The sequence below is a fragment of the Podarcis raffonei genome, chromosome 1 (genome assembly GCF_027172205.1).
Source record: "Podarcis raffonei isolate rPodRaf1 chromosome 1, rPodRaf1.pri, whole genome shotgun sequence".
Classification (NCBI taxonomy): Eukaryota; Metazoa; Chordata; class Lepidosauria; order Squamata; family Lacertidae; genus Podarcis; species Podarcis raffonei.
The window spans coordinates 10293799-10311515 of record NC_070602.1 but is presented as its reverse complement, the minus strand read 5'-3'; the positions used below and the strand labels follow the sequence as shown (position 1 = coordinate 10311515).

Genomic DNA, 17717 nt, shown 5'->3' with positions numbered 1-17717 from the left:
GAAAAGTTAGCCATAGCACTAAGTCATAAATATTTGGTGCTTTAATCATTCCAGTACCTTAATCAGGTGGTGTGTGATTCAAACCTAGGAATTTGGGGCCTGATATTTCTTCTAGGCTTCCTCAGAATGCTGATGAATTGAAAACATAACTATAGCTGAATAGCTTCTGATTGGCACACAAGAAGAGTAGTGTGTGGTGATAAAGTCTCTAAAGGCTTTGGCTAAGGTGGGTAAGTGTGGAGCAAGGCAGGCAGCAGTAAGAAACAGAGCCCTTGTGGCTAGATTTACCTCCAAATATACGAGGTTTTATGCTTCTGAACGCCAACTGCTGGGAATTGTAAGCTGGAGAGTGCTACTGTGCTCATGTTCTGTTTGTGGGATCCCTGTAGGCATCTGGTTGGCCACAGTGAGAACAGGATGCTGGAATAGATAGGCTATTGGCCTGATCCAGCAGGACTCTTGGTCAGCAGGAGCAAGATTGACCTGTTTGTTTCTTCTGGGTAGCTCCTGAAGGTTTTGCTGATCATCTTTCAGTTTCTTCCTGTGGATATTGGAGATGATGTGTCTGTATGAGATTTAAAAGGAACTCCGGGTTGGTCCTTTTGAAAGTTTAAAATATATGCATTAAAATAATTTTATAAACATGGTTAAAATTTGTGTTATTTTTAAATAAATTCTAAGTTCCATAGCTTCTGTCTTGAAAAGAATTTTCAATCAGAATATTTAAAGTGCATTTCAGGAAGATGCATCTTCGAGTATCTTGTCTGGCTTGCTGACTTCTGCAGAGCTTTCTTGGATTATTCAGTTCTCTTAGATTGCTGTTTTGTCCTCCCAAGTACAGCTCACTCAGCCTGTCTTTCCTGCTTATGATGATTTTTCCATTCTTATGAAGGCGTCCTGTGTGTGCTGCTAATCACAAGGAAAAGATAGTCAAGCTGCTAGATGATCCAATTCATCTGATCCAGGCTTAGAAACAAACTTGGGAGGTTGTAAAAGCTGACTCAAACAGGAGGTGAACTTTTAAAGCTCCTGAATTCTTCTCAGATATGTGATCAAAGTCTGATCTGGAGAAGAATTCCTGCCTTCTGCCATTTTCTCAAGCCCACGAAACACCTCATTTCTAGGGCTCGGCGATAGATCAATATATCGTCCAAAACTGGTTTGAAGTCTATATCATGATATCAGTTTCATAACTTTTGACCTGGCTACATATCAGAAATCATTATGTGTTTGTGTGTGAGCTAAAAATCACCATGTGGGAAATACTGTGAAGCCAGCCTGTGCCTCTATATAGCTTCATTCTTATTTCAGGCATTGTGATATATCAGTATATCATGATGTTTAGCTGGTGATATATCACAATGTTGACAACCAGATATCACCCAGCCCTACTGTTAGTCTCTACATAGTTCCATCCTTATTTCAGGGATCATGATATATTGAGATATCGCCATGTTAGCTGGTAATATATTGCAATGTGGAAAACTAGGTATTTCCCAATCATATCCCTTTACTTTTTCATTTGTGGTAGAATCTACAGTGGAGGTGAGAAAGAGGACGGTAGTTTCCTTTCTTCCACCCTGCCCCTTTGCCTATGCTAAGTAACCTGTGCTTGGGGGATTTTGGGTCATGTGAATTTTCTAAGCACCTGCTACAAACACCCTCCTCTCAACATGTGCACCAGCTGTTGCTGCTGCCATTTTAAATTAAGACAGTGGAAGATGGTGAGTGTGTTTTGGTGGGTATGGTTTTTAGGGGATGCAACATGGTAAATCCAAGGTGAATTTGGAAGAGCTCACCCACCCATGTATAAAGCCAGTGTGGTATAGTGGTTAAGAGCGGTAGACTTGTAATCTTGCGTCTCCGCTCCTCCACATGCAGCTGCTGGGTGACCTTGGGCCAGTCACACTTCTTTGAAGTCTCTCAGCCCCACTCACCTCACAGAGTGTTTGTTGTGGGGGAGGAAGGGAAAGGAGAATGTTAGCCGCTTTGAGACTACTTAGGGTAGTGATAAAACGGGATATCAAATCCAAACTCCTCCTCCTCCTTCTCCATAACTATTAGGGGAAATGCCGTTATTTTAGCCACTAGTTGTAAATGCCATAGTAATACAAACTTTCCAGATTTTCATGTGAAACTAATAGAAAGATTACATAAACACTCATTGGCCATTTAAGGAGTATTATTATTGGAAATTAAAAGATGCCTGCTTCTTGGGAGAAAAGTGATGACAAACCTAGACAGCATCTTAAAAAGCAGAGACATCACCTTGCTGACAAAGGTCCATATAGTTAAAGCTATGGTTTTCCCAGTAGTGATGTATGTAAGTGAGAGCTGGATCATAAAGAAGGCTGATCGCCAAATAATTAATGCTTTTGAATTATGGTGCTGGAGGAGACTCTTGAGAGTCCCATGGACTGCAAGAAGATCAAACCTCTCCATTCTGAAGGAAATCAGCCCTAAATGCTCATTGGAAGGACAGATCCAGAAGCTGAGGCTCCAATACTTTGGCCACCTCATGAGAAGAGGACTCCCTGGAAAAGACCCTGATGTTGGGAAAGATGGAGGGCACAAGGAGAAGGGGACGATGGAGGACAAGATGGTTGGACAGTGTTCTCGAAGCTACAAACATGAGTTTGACCAAACTGCGGGAAGCAGTGGAGTGCATGGCATGCTCTGGTCCATGGGGTCATGGAAGATTTGGACACAACTAAATGACTAAACAACAACAATTATTGGAGCTAAAATTCAGCCAGAAGTTACACCTTTCCTCCAGGGCTTAGCCCAAGAGCATGTGCAGCAATAGATTGCTATTATTTTGAAAATTAATTTAAAATTCCTCATAAAAATAAATGTTAAACCAGAAAGAAAATCATCATTATTATCATCTTTATTGTTATTCTGGAGGAGGGAGAAACTGTACAACAGCCTGTCATTGTATGGCTAGACTTCAAATGCTTTTAATACTGAACACATAACTTGTCTTGTGTTAAAAGTACTATTCTTGAATTTTGGTTGTGCATTCAGTCACGTAAATGTTACCTAGTAAGATAGTATCTGTCTGCAGTTTATTTGAATGATACATTAAAAAAGGCAGTATAGGTTAGCTGTATTATGAAAATTACATACCTATCTTCTCAGACATTATTGAAAAACATGTGCCTATCTAGCATTAAAGCAGAGTTAGTGTTGCTCCTGTAATGCAAAGGTTGATATTTACCTGAATCTATTTTTAGGTCTTGTGTGTGCAAGCTTCATTGAATTTGAAGAAGTACAGAGCAGTATTGGTTATTAGATTTTTAAAACAAACCTTTAAATATTGAGGAATGTGATTGTGGCATGGGCATAGCCAGTGAGTGTATAGATTTTTGGGAAGGCCTGCAGAAATATAAATACGTGTGTGTGTGTGTGTGTGTGTGTGTATTACGACAAAAAGTACATATCTTTGATGCTTATCTGACTTTATGAGGCAGATAGTCAAAGAGCAGACCTCTGGCACGTGTGATACCACAAGGAGTGTCCCCCTTCAGGTAACCTGGTCCTGGGTACAGGTAGTTGTTTGTATACTAACAGCAAAACCTTAAACGTGTTCCGTCAGAGGTAGTGTAACCCCATCCAGTAACTGGCCTGAATCTTAGACAGTGGAGCCACTCACCTACAAGGCCTCTGTCCTGCTGCCACTCAGCTCCAGTTTATTGGCCTTTGTCCAGCCCTACACTGTGTTCAGACACTGGTCTGGGCTTGTGCAGCCACACCTGACTTGGATGTCACAGAGTTGAGCGTCATCAGCTTACTGATGACTTTTTTCTCCAAATCTCCTAATGACCACACCCGCCGGCCTCATATAAATCGTAAACAGTGTGAGGGATAAGATGATACCCTGTGGGTACCTTAGCACAATTGCCAGCCAGTCCCCTGATGCTGCTCTCTGAAGCCAAACTCCCACAGAGCGCAATTCCCATCTTACAGAGCTGGTCTAGGAATATTCTGTGACCAGTAGTGTCAAAAGCTGTTGACGTTGAGTAAAAGCCCCTCTCAATACAGGTATGAAATGCATCCCTGTTCAGAATGTAGGATGCTCTGGTTTTATTTTTCCAAAGGTAAGATTTTAATCCCTATGGTTATGGAAACATTTTAGACCATGGGTAGGCAAACTAAGGCCGGGGCCCGGATCCGGCCCAATCGCTTTCTAAATCCGGCCCACGGACAGTCCGGGAATCAGCATGCTTTTACATGAGTAGAATGTGTCCTTTTATTTAAAATGCATCTCTGGGTTATTTGTGGGGCATAGGAATTCAACCCCCCCCCCAATATAGTCCAGCCCTCCCCATGGTCTGAGGGTCAGTGGACCGGCCCCCTGCTGAAAAAGTTTGCTGACCCCTGTTTTAGACCATTGTAGTCTGGGCTTCTTAAAAAGCAGAGGAGGATATTGGAGTTTTCCAGTGATCCGTGCTTATGCATGGACTTATTATCCTGTTTTTATGCTGCTTCTTTATTTGCCCCCGTGACTCTATTCACTAAAAGAGAATGTCAGTTGGGCAACCTGATTCTGATTGGGACTTTAGCTGTTGCATCAGAAGAACTCTGAACATCACTCTATTAAAATCTCTATAAATTAAGTTGCTAGCTAAATTACCTTGGACCCTTTACAAACACTTAAAAAAACCAGGGCACTTTAGTGTTCTTTTGTGTTTTCAGTAGGAAAGTACGGTTTCCGTTGCAAGCCTATATGAGTGTGCGCATGCTTGTGAGCCGGTGTGTATACAATTGATTGGAATATCAGAATTGGAGGGCTGTGTGTGCTCTTTGCTAGAAACAAAACCAACCACATCAAATTGACTGAAAAGTTGTAAAGAGAAGCTGAATTCTCTGATCTGTATACATATACACGGGAGTAGATCCACAGGGGTGGGTGGAAGATGACTTTTTCACCCTCTTTTCTCCCTGCCAACCCCAGAGGACCTCCCACCCCAATGCTTACCTGAGGGATATGGGGTCATGTTGAATAGACTGGGGCTGACAGGGAAGGGACAGATCTCACTTAAAAGTGTGTGTCGTGGGGAGTTGTCAATCCTCAAGAGAGCATTTTCAAGGGCTCTTTCGACTATAAGGTGCAGTAGGAAAGTCACCTTTTGGCCGCTGACTCCAGTCCATGTAAGTAAAGAAAAATAAAGCATGCCTTGTGTGCAGAAGGTCCAAATCTAAATCTCTGATGGGAAAGTCTCTTGCCTGAACCCCCCATGGAACTGATGCCACTCGGAGTAGACAATACTTAGCTAGGTAGACAAATAAGGTGACTTGGTATAAGGTAGCTTCCTGTACAGTATTCCTGTGCAAAATAGTCATTGGTCAGTTGTGAATGATCTCTTATTCTGTGATCTTATTAAAGTTGATTATTTTTAATAGGGGGGAGGGAATTAATTTCAGGGCAAGTAAGAGGAACTAGGGGGAATTGTTGGATGGTAACATAAAAAAATTAATAACTTAAAAAGACAATTGTGCAGTTTTTCTTCTCTCCCTCTTTAGGGAATGGGAAGGGAAATACCCTGTAAATCCTGGCTAACTCACACCCTTCCTGCCCGCCCCCCTCCAATTCTGAGATTTTACCAGGTGTTGTCCACACACTTTTAGCTTATTTTTCTTGCCACAGCAAGGGCTGCAAAACCTAAGTTTTTCATGAGAGTAACTTTTGTGCTAATTTTTCTTCTTTCATGGAATAACAGAATAATCACAGTCAGTACTCTAAGTGACTAGTTTTTAAAGAACAATTTTGCTTTAATTGATGAGACTGCCTGATTTGTCATTGCGGGTCAAGATAAGGAGTAGAATCACATTTTAATTATGTTAAGGGTGATAAAAATTGTTGCATGCCCCCAGTTATTTTGGACAGACAAGCGATGAGCAAGAGTCAAGTTGAGTTCTTTGTGATCTAGCAAGTTACTTCTGCATTCCTGTGCCTTGCATTTTAAGACTTCTTTCCAGATATTTAAAATTGTTCTTGATGGGGAAACTGTTGAAAAGGTTTAGATTTTGAACTGCCATCGATACACAAGGCATGTTCTTGTGTCACTGATGACTACTCTATACAGTGGTACCTCGCAAGACGCATGCCTCGCAAGACGGAAAACTCGCAAGAAGAAAGAGTTTTCCGTTTTTCGAGGTGCTTTGCCAGACGAATTTCCCTATGGGCTTCCTTCGCAAGACGAAAGCCCATAGGGAAATCTCCGGGGACAGCGGGGAAGCGCAGCGCGTCTTCCCCACTGTCCTCGGACCTCCTCCGAAGGCTGGCGGTGGGGCGGAGAGACCTCCTCCCCCCGCCAGGCTTCGGAAGGCTGCTCCGAAGGCTGGCGGTGGGGGGAGAGACCTCCTCCCCCCGCCAGGCTTCGGAAGGCTCCTCCGAAGGCTGGCGGTGGGGCGGAGAGACCTCCTCCCGCCGCCAGCCTTCGGAAGGCTGCTCCGAAGGCTGGCGGTGGGGCGGAGAGACTTCCTCCCGCCGCCAGCCTTCGGAAGGCTGCTCCGAAGGCTGGCGGTGGGGCGGAGAGACCTCCTCCCGCCGCCAGCCTTCGGATGGCTGTTCTGAAGGCTGGTGGTGGGGCGGAGAGCCCTTCTCCCCGCGCCAGCCTTCGGATGGCTGTTCTGAAGGCTGGCGGTGGACCGCCAGCCTTCAGAACAGGTCCGGGGACAGAGGAGAAGCGCAACGCGCCTTCCCCTCTGTTCCTGGACCTGTCCTGAAGACTTGCGGTGGGAGGAGGGTTTTCCTTCCCACCGCCAACATTCAGAATGCTGTTCTGAATGTTGGCGGTGGGGAGGAAAGCCCTTCTCCTCACCGCAAGCCCCACAAGCTCCGGGAACAGAGGAGAAGCGCAGCGCGCCTTCCCCTCTGTTCCTGGACCTGTCCTGAAGGCTTGCGGTGGGGAGAAAAGCCCTTCTCTGCACCGCCAGCCCGGCAAGCGGTTTCCATAGGAACGCATTAATTGATTTTCAATGCATTCCTATGGGAAACCGTACTTCGCAAGACAAAAAACTCGCAAGAAGAAAAAACTCGCGGAACGAATTAATTTCGTCTTGCGAGGTACCACTGTATTTCAAAATAGTAAGTGCCATTAAAGTGCTGCATGAGAGAAGAAGCACATTGTATACAGTTGGGTGAGTCAGATTTTAAAGCAACAGTGGATTTGCAGTGTTATTTCACCTGAAATAAGGAAGGAAATAAGATACCAGAAGAGGATACAAGTAGTTCTTGGAATTGAAGCGGGAGTGTGTTGGTAGAGTGTCAGGTTTCAAGGCCAGCATCAAAACCTTGGATTTAAAAAATATATATCCCTAAACTGAGAAAGCAGAATGTGCTAATCTGGTTCCCTTGGTGACCGATAACATCAAAACAGAACATAAAATAAAGCTAACCTGGGGGCCTTAATGAGAAAGATCCCTACTGCAAACAGTCATATATTTGAAGTGAATGTTTTGCATTACTTTCTACTTGGCGACCCAGGAAAATAGTTGCATGGAGGGAAATAAATTTAAAGTGAAATTAGCAATCTCAAAGCCGTGTTGGGCTTCTGCTACAAAAAATAAAAATAAAAATGCATATGTTGACTGCAGTTGAAAAGGAATTAGAATTGCATTTGAGATGGGGGTAAAAAACCCCCCCAAGAATGGGAAAGGAAGGGGGAAATGCTGTAGTGACATGAAAGGTCAAACGTTTCTGGTATCTCTTGCACTAGATTTATAATGCCCTAACTGCAGAATGTATGGCAGCTTTTTAATCTTGTCTCATGACAGTCTATAAATACCTGGGTTTGGAGCTTCTTCATGCTGTTGTCTTAAAAACCTTTGGCTCTACCCTAACCACAGTTTTGAAAAAAATTGAAACCTTTCCTTTGATCCATTCTCCTGTGAAGATTTGAGAGATATCCTCTAATGCGAGACAAAAAAGATCCTGTGAAAGGAAAAGTGAATATAGGAATGTAAGTGATTGGGGGAGAAATAAAGACCTAAAATATTAAGCAGACTGCAGCAAATAGTATTTGTTCTAAATATTTATGTTACACTTTTTGAACTGCTCAAATGAGCTTGCAGCCAAAATTAAAAAAATAGTCAGCAATAAAAATTTAGGAAACTGTTAGGTCAAGAGGAACACCTAGTGTAACATATTTGTAGTTTGGGTTTTTGTTGTTTTTTTAGAGGCATTTTTGTGACCAGTATTATTCAATAGAATTTCATAATGGTGTGGACCTGCGCATGCTCAGCATGAATCTGTTGCAAATGAAGTTTAAATGGAGGAAGGGAGTCTTGAATGGAATATTGAGTGGAGTGAGAATGAGAATCAGACAATATGAGAGACAGAAAAGGGTGGCAACAGGGCAATATATATGAAATAGTATATTGTATTTATTTTGGGGGCAATAATAGTGGCCCTCTTGTTACAAGTAAATGGGCTGAATTGCATCAGTGGCAATAGGTTCTACAGCAGGGGTCAGCAACCTTATTCAGCCGTGGGCCGGTCCACCGTCCCTCAGACCATGTGGGGGGCCGGACTGCATTTGGGGGGGGGATGAACGAATTCCTATGCCCCACAAATAACCCAGAAATGCATTTTAAATAAAAGGGCACATTCTACTCATGTAAAAATGCGCTGATTCCTGGATTGTCCGTGGGCCGGATTTAGATGGCGATTGGGCCGCATCCGGCCCCCGGGCCTTAGGTTGCCTACCCCTGTTCTACAGCTTACAGTCTGAAAATCGTTTAATGGATTGATTTGCATGATGGTCCATGCAGCATTTGGGGTACAGAGGATAAGAATGGCTTGATTCCGTGTGCTGGGAGTGAGCCTGCTGGGAAAGAGAGTCTGGGAAACTTTCCTTCCACAAACTAATTTATCTTGGTATCCAAGCCATTATCAGCTTTATCTATTTTTGCATCTATTGATTCTTGAGAGCTATAGAACTGCCATGTTACACGAGTGATATCTACTCATTCTTTGTGTTTGTACTTCCCTAATCGGTGATCTCAGCTCCTCCAGAACTGAGACCTGCTACAGTTTCACAAAGTGCCTGCATATAGTGTGGAGATTGCTGTGCTAACATGAGCTTCAGTAGCCTCAGTCTGCATTGCCTCTTTTGACCCAGAGGCAGAGGTTGAAGGACTTACGAAGTGTCTTGCAGAAATTGAGATCCAGCTGAATGCCAGCTGACTTAAGCTCTGCTATTTCAGCTCACAGAGAAAGCACTTCAGGATTATGAAGGAGCCTAAACTGCTTTAGGTATGTTTTGGACGAGAACACATGTCAAAGCCCGATAGCAATCTTTCTGTGCACTAAGTTCTGTTAGACACTCTGTTCCAGGTACCTTATTTAGCTGAGGTATGCTTCTAAACAATAAAAGAGACTTGTAAAATAGGCCTGTCTGGTGTCTACCTTTATAATGTTTTTTTACCAGACAAAAAAGTTCTTAATCACCCAGGCTTCTTAAATTGTTGTAAATTTAAGTTTTCTGTTTTAAGGATTTTATCCTTTGTCGTTACTTGTATTGTGACATAATGGTTGTACAGCAAACGCAGGTGGTGCTGTGGTCTAAACCACCGAACCTCTTGAGCGTGCCGGTTGTAAGGTTGGCAGTTTGAATCCGTACGATGGGGTGCGCTCCCATTGCTCTGTCCCAGCTCCTGCCAACCTAGCAGTTTGAAAGCATACCAGCACAAGTAGATAAAGTGCTTTGGCTTCCGTCACGGTGTCCTGTTGTGCCAGAAGCAGTTTAGTCATGCTGGCCACATGATCCGAAAAAGCCCTCTGCGGACAAACGCTGGCTCCCTCGGTCTGAAAGCGGAGATGAGCGTTGCACCCCATAGTCAAATTTGACTGGACTTAACCATCCAGGGGTCCTTTACCTACCTTTACCAGTGTTTGTACAACACCCTAAAGCCCTAACAGAAAGAAAAGTAGTATATTTATGTTTTAAATAAACAATATCCTACTGAGCTCATTCATTCAGAAGAGAAAAGACAGTCCTGCATTGCAGGGGTTGGACTACATGACCCTTGGGTCCCCTCCAACTCTGCAGGCCTATGATTCTATGACACTTTTTCTGGATATCGAATTTTTGACAGCCTTAAGCTTGAGAACCTGTTAGTAAATAAGGATATAGAACCCATTCAAAGAGGCAGGACACTTCTAAGGGTTCCTAGAAATCCTGATGCATCCAACTGAAAAGGCCTTAGATGTGCCACAGAGAGCAAGCACCATCAGTCCCAGGCCGAAGTCTAGCAGATGGCTTTATTTGGCTCACTAGTGCTGAAACATGCTGCTCTTTTTATTGTTTTGCTTTTTTTTGTTAGTCAATCAAAGTGTTCAGTGAGAAGAAGAGCAGGATATAAATATCAATGATTATAATAATTAAGGCATCCGTTGATAAATGACTTTCTGCAGTTTTGCAGGCGACAGTTGCTAGGCAGGGCAGAGTACCCATGGACCAGCTTTGATGTGCCACATTTATCTTCTGCTCTTCCACTCACTATAATATTTGAAAATGTGGAAGCAGCTATTGTTGTTTGTGCCAGTAGCCTTGAAATTTGTTTTTCACCCAGCTTGGTTTAATCCAGGGGTGGGGAACCTTTTCTGGGCAGAGGGCCAAGTCTTTATCTCTCCTGCCTCTGACAAGGGTGCCCACCTGTCAGCCCACCTGAGCTGATAATGACATCAGATTGTGCTTCTATTTAAAGTCCCAATTGAAGTGAACTGTGGGGCTTCTAAGCAACCCTCTGCAAGAATTCTTTTTGGCTTGAATGAAAAGTGGGGTGGGGGTTGTTTGTGCGGCTAATTTAAAGTCCTTTGTACACATCCCTGGAGCAAACTGCTGAGGTTTGAAGAAGTTTGTGGGGGTGTGGGGGGTGTTGTTGAATGCATACTCCAATCTGCTTATTAGTTCATGGGCAGATGGGAGTGTACCTTCAAAGGTCCTCCACTTCTTCAAACTTCCATGGTTTGAAGAAGAAACATGGGGAGTGGGGATGTTGCAGTCACGTTCCAATCCGCCCATCAGCTGATAAGTCAGGTGGGAGCACACTTGCTGGATCCAAGGAGCAGTCCAGGGAGCAACCAGAAACATTAAGCTGCTGATCATTCCTTTAAACTCCCATTCTTATCCATCCCACACTTGATGTTGTGGGGGGACATGACTTCCTGAAATGGACCTCACAGGTCACGTTTTGCCCATGGGCCAGAGTCACCATTGGTACAGACGTACCTTGGAAGTCGAACAGAATCTGTTCCGGAAGTTAGTTCGACTTCCAAAACATTTGACTTCCAAGGTGCGACTTCCAGTTGGCTGCAAGAGTGTCCAATCTGAAGCTGTGCTGAACGTTCGGCTTCCTGAAATCATTCACAAACCAAAGCAATCACTTCCGGTTTTCGATTATTTGGGAGTCAAAACGTTCGAGTTTACAGGCGTTCGGCTTCCAAGGTTCCATTGTATAAATCTGTTAAATTTCATCATGCCTAGCTTTTCTCTCCTCATCCACCCCTTCTCGGTTTCTTTTGCTTACCATCTGGCGTGCAGAAAAGTTCCAGACAAGTTGAAAGATTGCTCAATACATGATTTTTTTAAAGCTAAAAATCTACTTAAAAGTAGTGCTCTACAGTTGTTTTTATATGTTCTTTCTCTTCTGTTTGTGACTCAGTCACAAAGCACTTAAAGCAGCAACACATTGAATTGGGCAGTGGAATAACTCCTAATGCAGGAAAGCACAACTCTTGCACTCACAGTGTAAACCTATTTAGTGACAGTGTCTGTAGAGAAGCAGAGACAGTGATAGCTGTCCTATCTTGCAGCATGTGAATTGTGGAGCCTGACATAAATGTAAGCCTACCAATCAGTGTGGGTCAGTCTGGAGTGGGCGTGCTGCCTGTGTCCAGTCAGGGAAGAAACTGGAGCATGCAAGGGGAGGAAGGAGCATGCAAAGCCAAGGCTTGGAGCAGACATTCAAGTTTTGGTTTGGCTATTATTAGATGCATGGTGTTGAATGGAAAAAATATACTATGCCACAAAACTCCTATATATTTTAATTTTGTTTCCAATTAAAATTTGGAATCCAGAACTTCCTACTAGAAAGCAAAAATTGTCATCTTATTTTATATGTATCGGGTGAGAGTCTGAAGATAAACAGCCTTGTTTAAGACTGCAAAATGTGTACCCGTTGAAGCATTGCTTTAAAATACAATTTTGGGGTTTCCCCCCCTTGTTTTGCGATGCTGTTGAAACATTGTGAATAAAGCTGCTGCTCCTAATCAAACTGCAGGGTAGAGGAAAAATCCTTTTCCTTTGCTTGGTGTCTGCTCTTCAAATAAAGCTCTGTGTTTGTTCTTGTGACTTGCCCATTATTATTAGCCCCCTGGGTACTTGAGATTAATCTACATTTTATGCACTTCCTTTGAAAATGTGTAACAGCGTAACTAACTTGCCACTGTGAATAAAATGGAAACCGTCAACTGTTCTGAGGAGATTTATGATGACTTGCCACATTCATGGTTACCTTCATACAATATTTTGAGTCAAACATTGATTCAGTATGAAGTAATAAATCCAAAAGGCTTGTGTATACAGGTCCACCCCCCGCTTATGCACAGGTTATGTTATGGGCTCCTGTGCGCATAAGCAAAAATCGCCTAAGTCGAGAGCACCCTCTAAAAAGCCTCTAAAAAGCTGTCTTTTCCTGCTCTCCATCTCTCTCCCCCCTCTCTGGGGCAGCTGGAGGCTGGGGGACGTGCAGGAAAGTGGCTGCTGCGCTGCTGTGTGTGTCAGCTGCTAGGCGGGGAGGCTGAGCAGCCTAAATAGAGCCCTGCTGCACCCCCAATCTCTTTGTGGCTTCCTTCACCCTCAGTGAAGTCCTCTTTGGGTTCTGGGAGGGGTCTCCTTGTGAGCCACAAGGACTCTCCAGCTCTCTCCTGCCATTTCCTGGTTTAAATCTATTTATTTCCCAGTCCCGCACATATATGCAGACATTCACAAATTGATCATGTGCGGGGGGGGGGCACACACCTGTATACGGTTTAAAGCATTATACATATTACTTACACTGAGGTCCTCTTCCAAGTGTCTTCTGGTGGTTCCCTCAAGTGAAGTTACAGGGAACCAGGCAGAGGGCCTTCTCAGCATTGGCGCCCTCCCTGTGGAACACCCTCCCATCAGATATCAAGTAGATAAAGAGCTACACAACTTTTAGAAGACACTTGAAGGCAGCCCTGTTTAGGGAAGTTTTTAAAGTTTGATGCTTTATAATGTTTTTAATATTCTGTTGGGAGCCGCCCAGAGTGGCTGGGGAAACCCAGGCAGATGGGCAGGGTATAAATATAGTAGTAGTAGTAGTAGTAGTAGTAGTAGTAGTAGTAGTAACAACAACAACAACAACAACAACAACAACAACAACAACAACCACCTATTAAATACTTACACATGTATGGTGAGGAGAGCATTGAGTGTTGTAGTATTATGCTTTTAAAAGATTTACTTGTGCATCTGATATGCTACTAGGAAAGTAAAATGTTGGTTTTTTTAAGCCTTTTCTCATCCAGAATAAACTCAAATATATGCAATATTTTTTTAAATGAAAGCTAAACTTGCCCATTCCCAGATTTCTGTGCAGTCTTCGGAGAGATTATAATGTTATTAGTTGAAAATACAAGTGACAACTGTTGTAATAAAATTTGAGCCAGTTTCTTGGTCCCAGTCTTAATATGCCTGTGAATAAATAAAAAGTGCTATTTTATTATTTGAGCTATTTGTGATATTCTACTGGCGCTAGATGGAAATTAAAGAACTTGGTTCTACTGTAAGACTAAGGCTGCCAGATTGCCTTTTGCCTGCTTGGGCTTATTTATGAAACCATGGATATATTACTAGTTGATGATTTAGTATCCAACATACCAGTCTCTGAAAAGCATAATTGTTCATATGGTTTCTTTTTTTACAGATATTCAATGGCTATTGCTGCTTTTGTTGTTCTTTTGAAGCGTGATTTGTTTTATGCAGGAATGTTAAGACTAACACAGGCTTTCCTTTTTTCCTTTCCAGACGTTCCAACTTCAGAGCAACCTGAGTTGTTCCTAAAGAAACTTCAGCAGTGCTGTGTCATTTTTGACTTCATGGACACACTTTCTGATCTTAAAATGAAAGAATACAAGCGCTCAACTCTTAATGAACTTGTGGATTACATTACAATAAGCAGAGGCTGTTTGACAGAGCAGACTTACCCTGAAGTAGTTAGAATGGTAAGTTTTATCACAAACACTTTATAAATCAAGATAGTGCTAGCTAGTATGTGTGCTCAACAGAACATTGGAGTTTGCATGACAGATATTGCGTATTGCTGTAAAGCCTTTCAGATGCAAAATGGGGAAGACAACTTTACTTCTGGTAATTCACAATATGAGATGCAGCCAAATTTATTATGTCTGCTCAAAATGCAGTGGGTGGGTTGGGATCACAGAAGACTCATAGGAGGTTTTGTATTCCTTATTTTATTTAAATACAGGTCTTTCAAATATTGGGCTTAGCTGTGGTTCAGAACACTTCTATACAGTGTTCAAAAGTTGTTGTGCAGTGTTTTGATGTTAGGGGAAATACCATTTTACATATGCGACATTAAAATTCTTTAAAGTTATGGATTTTAAATAGATATTTGGATAGCACCTAGCACTGTCTTACTCATTGTATTGATTTTTCAAATGGCGAGGGGCCTTTTACAACTTGGCGTGCAGTGGAAGTTGGAGGAGCCATCAGAGTCTATGTTGAGATTGCAAAGCACTTTGTGAATAATTTTTTTTACATCTGTTCGGACTTGAACTGCAGTTGTGTGTGGAGTGTGCTGAATGTGTCTTTAACACAGTCTTTATCAGGTTTCTATGCCTACTTTTATTTGTTTGACTAGAGGAAATGGACGAAATTCTTTGAGAGATATGCTTGATCCTTTCCCTTTCCTGGCTGACAAAGACAGGAAGGCTGAGATTATCTGTCTGGGCAACCTTGAGAGAAGGTTCCATGCCTTCTGTTCTCAAGAAGGCAGTGATGAAGCTATCATTTTACTCAAACAGACTGGGAAATTGTCTAGTCTTGAGTACTGGAGTCTTAGGCTAGGTAGTTGTGTATTGTGTTTACCCAGCTTCAAATTTACCTGCATGGGAGCTCATTGTCTAGATCCCTTCCAGTCTGGTTTTATGCAGAATTTTGCGACAGAAATGGTTTTGGTTGCCGTAATGGACATCTTGTACTGAGAAACACAAATCTGCCTAGTTTTATTTTAAAGCCACCCCATTTAGTCGTCGTGATCACATTTTGTGGTATTGAATTCCATAGTTTAACAGTGCACGGTGTGAAGTACTTCCTTTCGTCTTCCAACATTAAGCTTGCATTGGCTGTCCCCAGCTTCTAGTGTTCTGAGATAGAGAGAAAAACCACTCTCTGTTAATTTTATCTACAGCTTACATAACTGTATACACATCTATCATTTCCCTCCTTACTGCTTTTTTTTTTAAACTAAAAAGCCTAATGATCCCTAACATGTAATTTGCCTTTTTCACAGCTTCTGCACAGTGGGGTCCACATCTTCACTGAGCTATCTACTTTGACCCCAAGGTCTTTCCCCTGCTTCGTCACTTGTCAGTTCAGACTCTATTAATATATGAGGATTTATTGTCCCACTTTACACTTGCTTATTCTCCAGGTTCTCTCTCAATTTCTTAGCTCAGGACACCAGATGAAAACAGTACCCCATCCAAATTTGGAACGGTGGTTACGCCAACAGGAAACCCGTTTCATCTACATGTTCAACTCTGTTCATCTGGGGGGATTGAATTCTGAGTTAGATTTTCATTGTTTTATTTAATTGCATTATCTGCCATGATCCACTGACTGGATGGGGTACTGTTTTCATCTGGTTGTCAGGCATTCTTGCTGTTAATGTTGTGCTGTGTCTTTAATTTCCCTTACAGTATATTAGTTTCACCTGTGGCTAACTATATTATATGCTTTACAATTTGTTACCAGCATCAGTGACTACAGTATCATCTGAGCACTGATCCAGAGCATATTTTCTACAGCGTTTATATTTACTTACATGTAAGATTGGGTATGTATCTTAGTTGTATATATTGTATTATGCATTTTATCTTATACAGACGCAGGTTTCATCGAATTTATATTGTAATTTCAGCTTGTTAAGAAATTGCATCCTTGTCATATTAATTCTTACAAGTCTGGCTGATGAAGCATTGAACGAAATAGATTTGTTATCCGGAAACTGTGTTCCAGCGATATTTGGTGACAGATTATGTATATATTGAACTTTTGAATTATTCTACCGCGACTGGTGAAGAAGATTTAGAGACTTTGGTTGCAATTTCTGATTATTTGTATTAGTCTATAAAAAGTGTTTAGTGCCATTGTTATTGGCCATCGTGTTGTGTTATTTTGTTCAGCTTGTCTATATTGCAACACAGAGCTCAGGATGGATGGCAGGTAGTGATGACTGCAGAGTACTTGGAGTCAGAGTTTGTATTGCAGAGTTTGGCGGATAGGTAATAATGGCAAGCATGCAGCATTTGCTCAGTGTCAAACATCAGAGTCTAGGTTGGAAAAGAGGAAACCTGTAGTGTTGATTCAGTCATGGCCTGAAACTTCCAGAGGGCTGAAATACACAGGTGTGTGTTCCAGTTCCCACCTCCCTGATGGGAGATCAACTTGCATATTGGGGCTTGCATGCCATTGTTACTGGGAAATAGCTGAATGAATTTCTGAAAAGGGATAGTAGATATCTGAGGATGTTGGCAAACAAACCTCAGAAGCAATGGATCAAAGAAGCAGAGTTTAAACTGGTGGTTCTTTGTTGGTAGAAGTATCTGCCAAAAAGACTGCCCCAGTTTCTGCTTCTTAAATATGGTCCTGCAAAAGGGAATTTTCCCTTCTGAAGCAGAGGTGCCCATGTCTTGGTTCTGGGCCACAGTATTTTTTTTAATGCTTTAGGATAACATAGATGGGAAACACTGGTTTATCCTTAGCTGCTGTGACTGAACAGTATAAATGATGAAATAAAGTTGAAAGGGTTGTGAGGAATATTTGTTTAAGTTGGTCATTGGTGAAGGGGCTGTTTAAATTGAAGTTGCATTAATAAGATATGTGTATTGCATCCCAGCAACATCCAATTTCCCTATACCATGCTTATGGGAAGCATAAAACGTTCATGCTCTAGTGCTTGATATATATGCATCCTTAGGTGTACAGGTTTAATTGAAATCTGACAGAGCTGATTTTATTAATGAGATATGTGTAGGCAAAATGTAAGGTATGATTCAGTTAACTAATTGGCAGCTTTATCTTGGGGGTTGTGCTGTAAAAAAAGTGATGCTGGTTTGGTGGTATAATTTCTATGGTACTCGTGAATCTCGCTGTTCTTAAAAGTGAAGCAGACACTGCTGTGGAAAACCCTGCATTGCCAATCCCAGTCAGCCACCACATGCTGCAGTTTTGATTTCGTTTTCCCTTCAGATCTCATCTGTCCTCTCTGCTGCCTTACCTTTCTAGCTGAGCAGTCCCTGTCTTTCATTATGACACCAGTGACAATTTTTATCCTTGGAAATGTACCATCCTTTCAGTTTAACACTCACTGGATTCATTGTCACAGTTCTGCATTGTAAAAAATATAATTGGTAGGCTACCATAATTTAAAGAAGT

The 17717-nt window shown here is 42.2% G+C and overlaps 1 protein-coding gene across 5 annotated transcripts in view; it reads left to right on the top strand.

Annotated features, from left to right (window-relative positions):
- Positions 1-17717, top strand: part of PPP2R5E (protein phosphatase 2 regulatory subunit B'epsilon) — a 92139-nt gene that overhangs the window by 39973 nt on the left and 34449 nt on the right. For all 5 annotated transcript variants that reach the window (XM_053405421.1, XM_053405688.1, XM_053405334.1 and 2 more), the window contains one exon: positions 14064-14260. In XM_053405421.1, coding sequence (XP_053261396.1) covers positions 14064-14260 — 197 coding nt within the window. The remainder of the gene's footprint in view (positions 1-14063; positions 14261-17717) is intronic.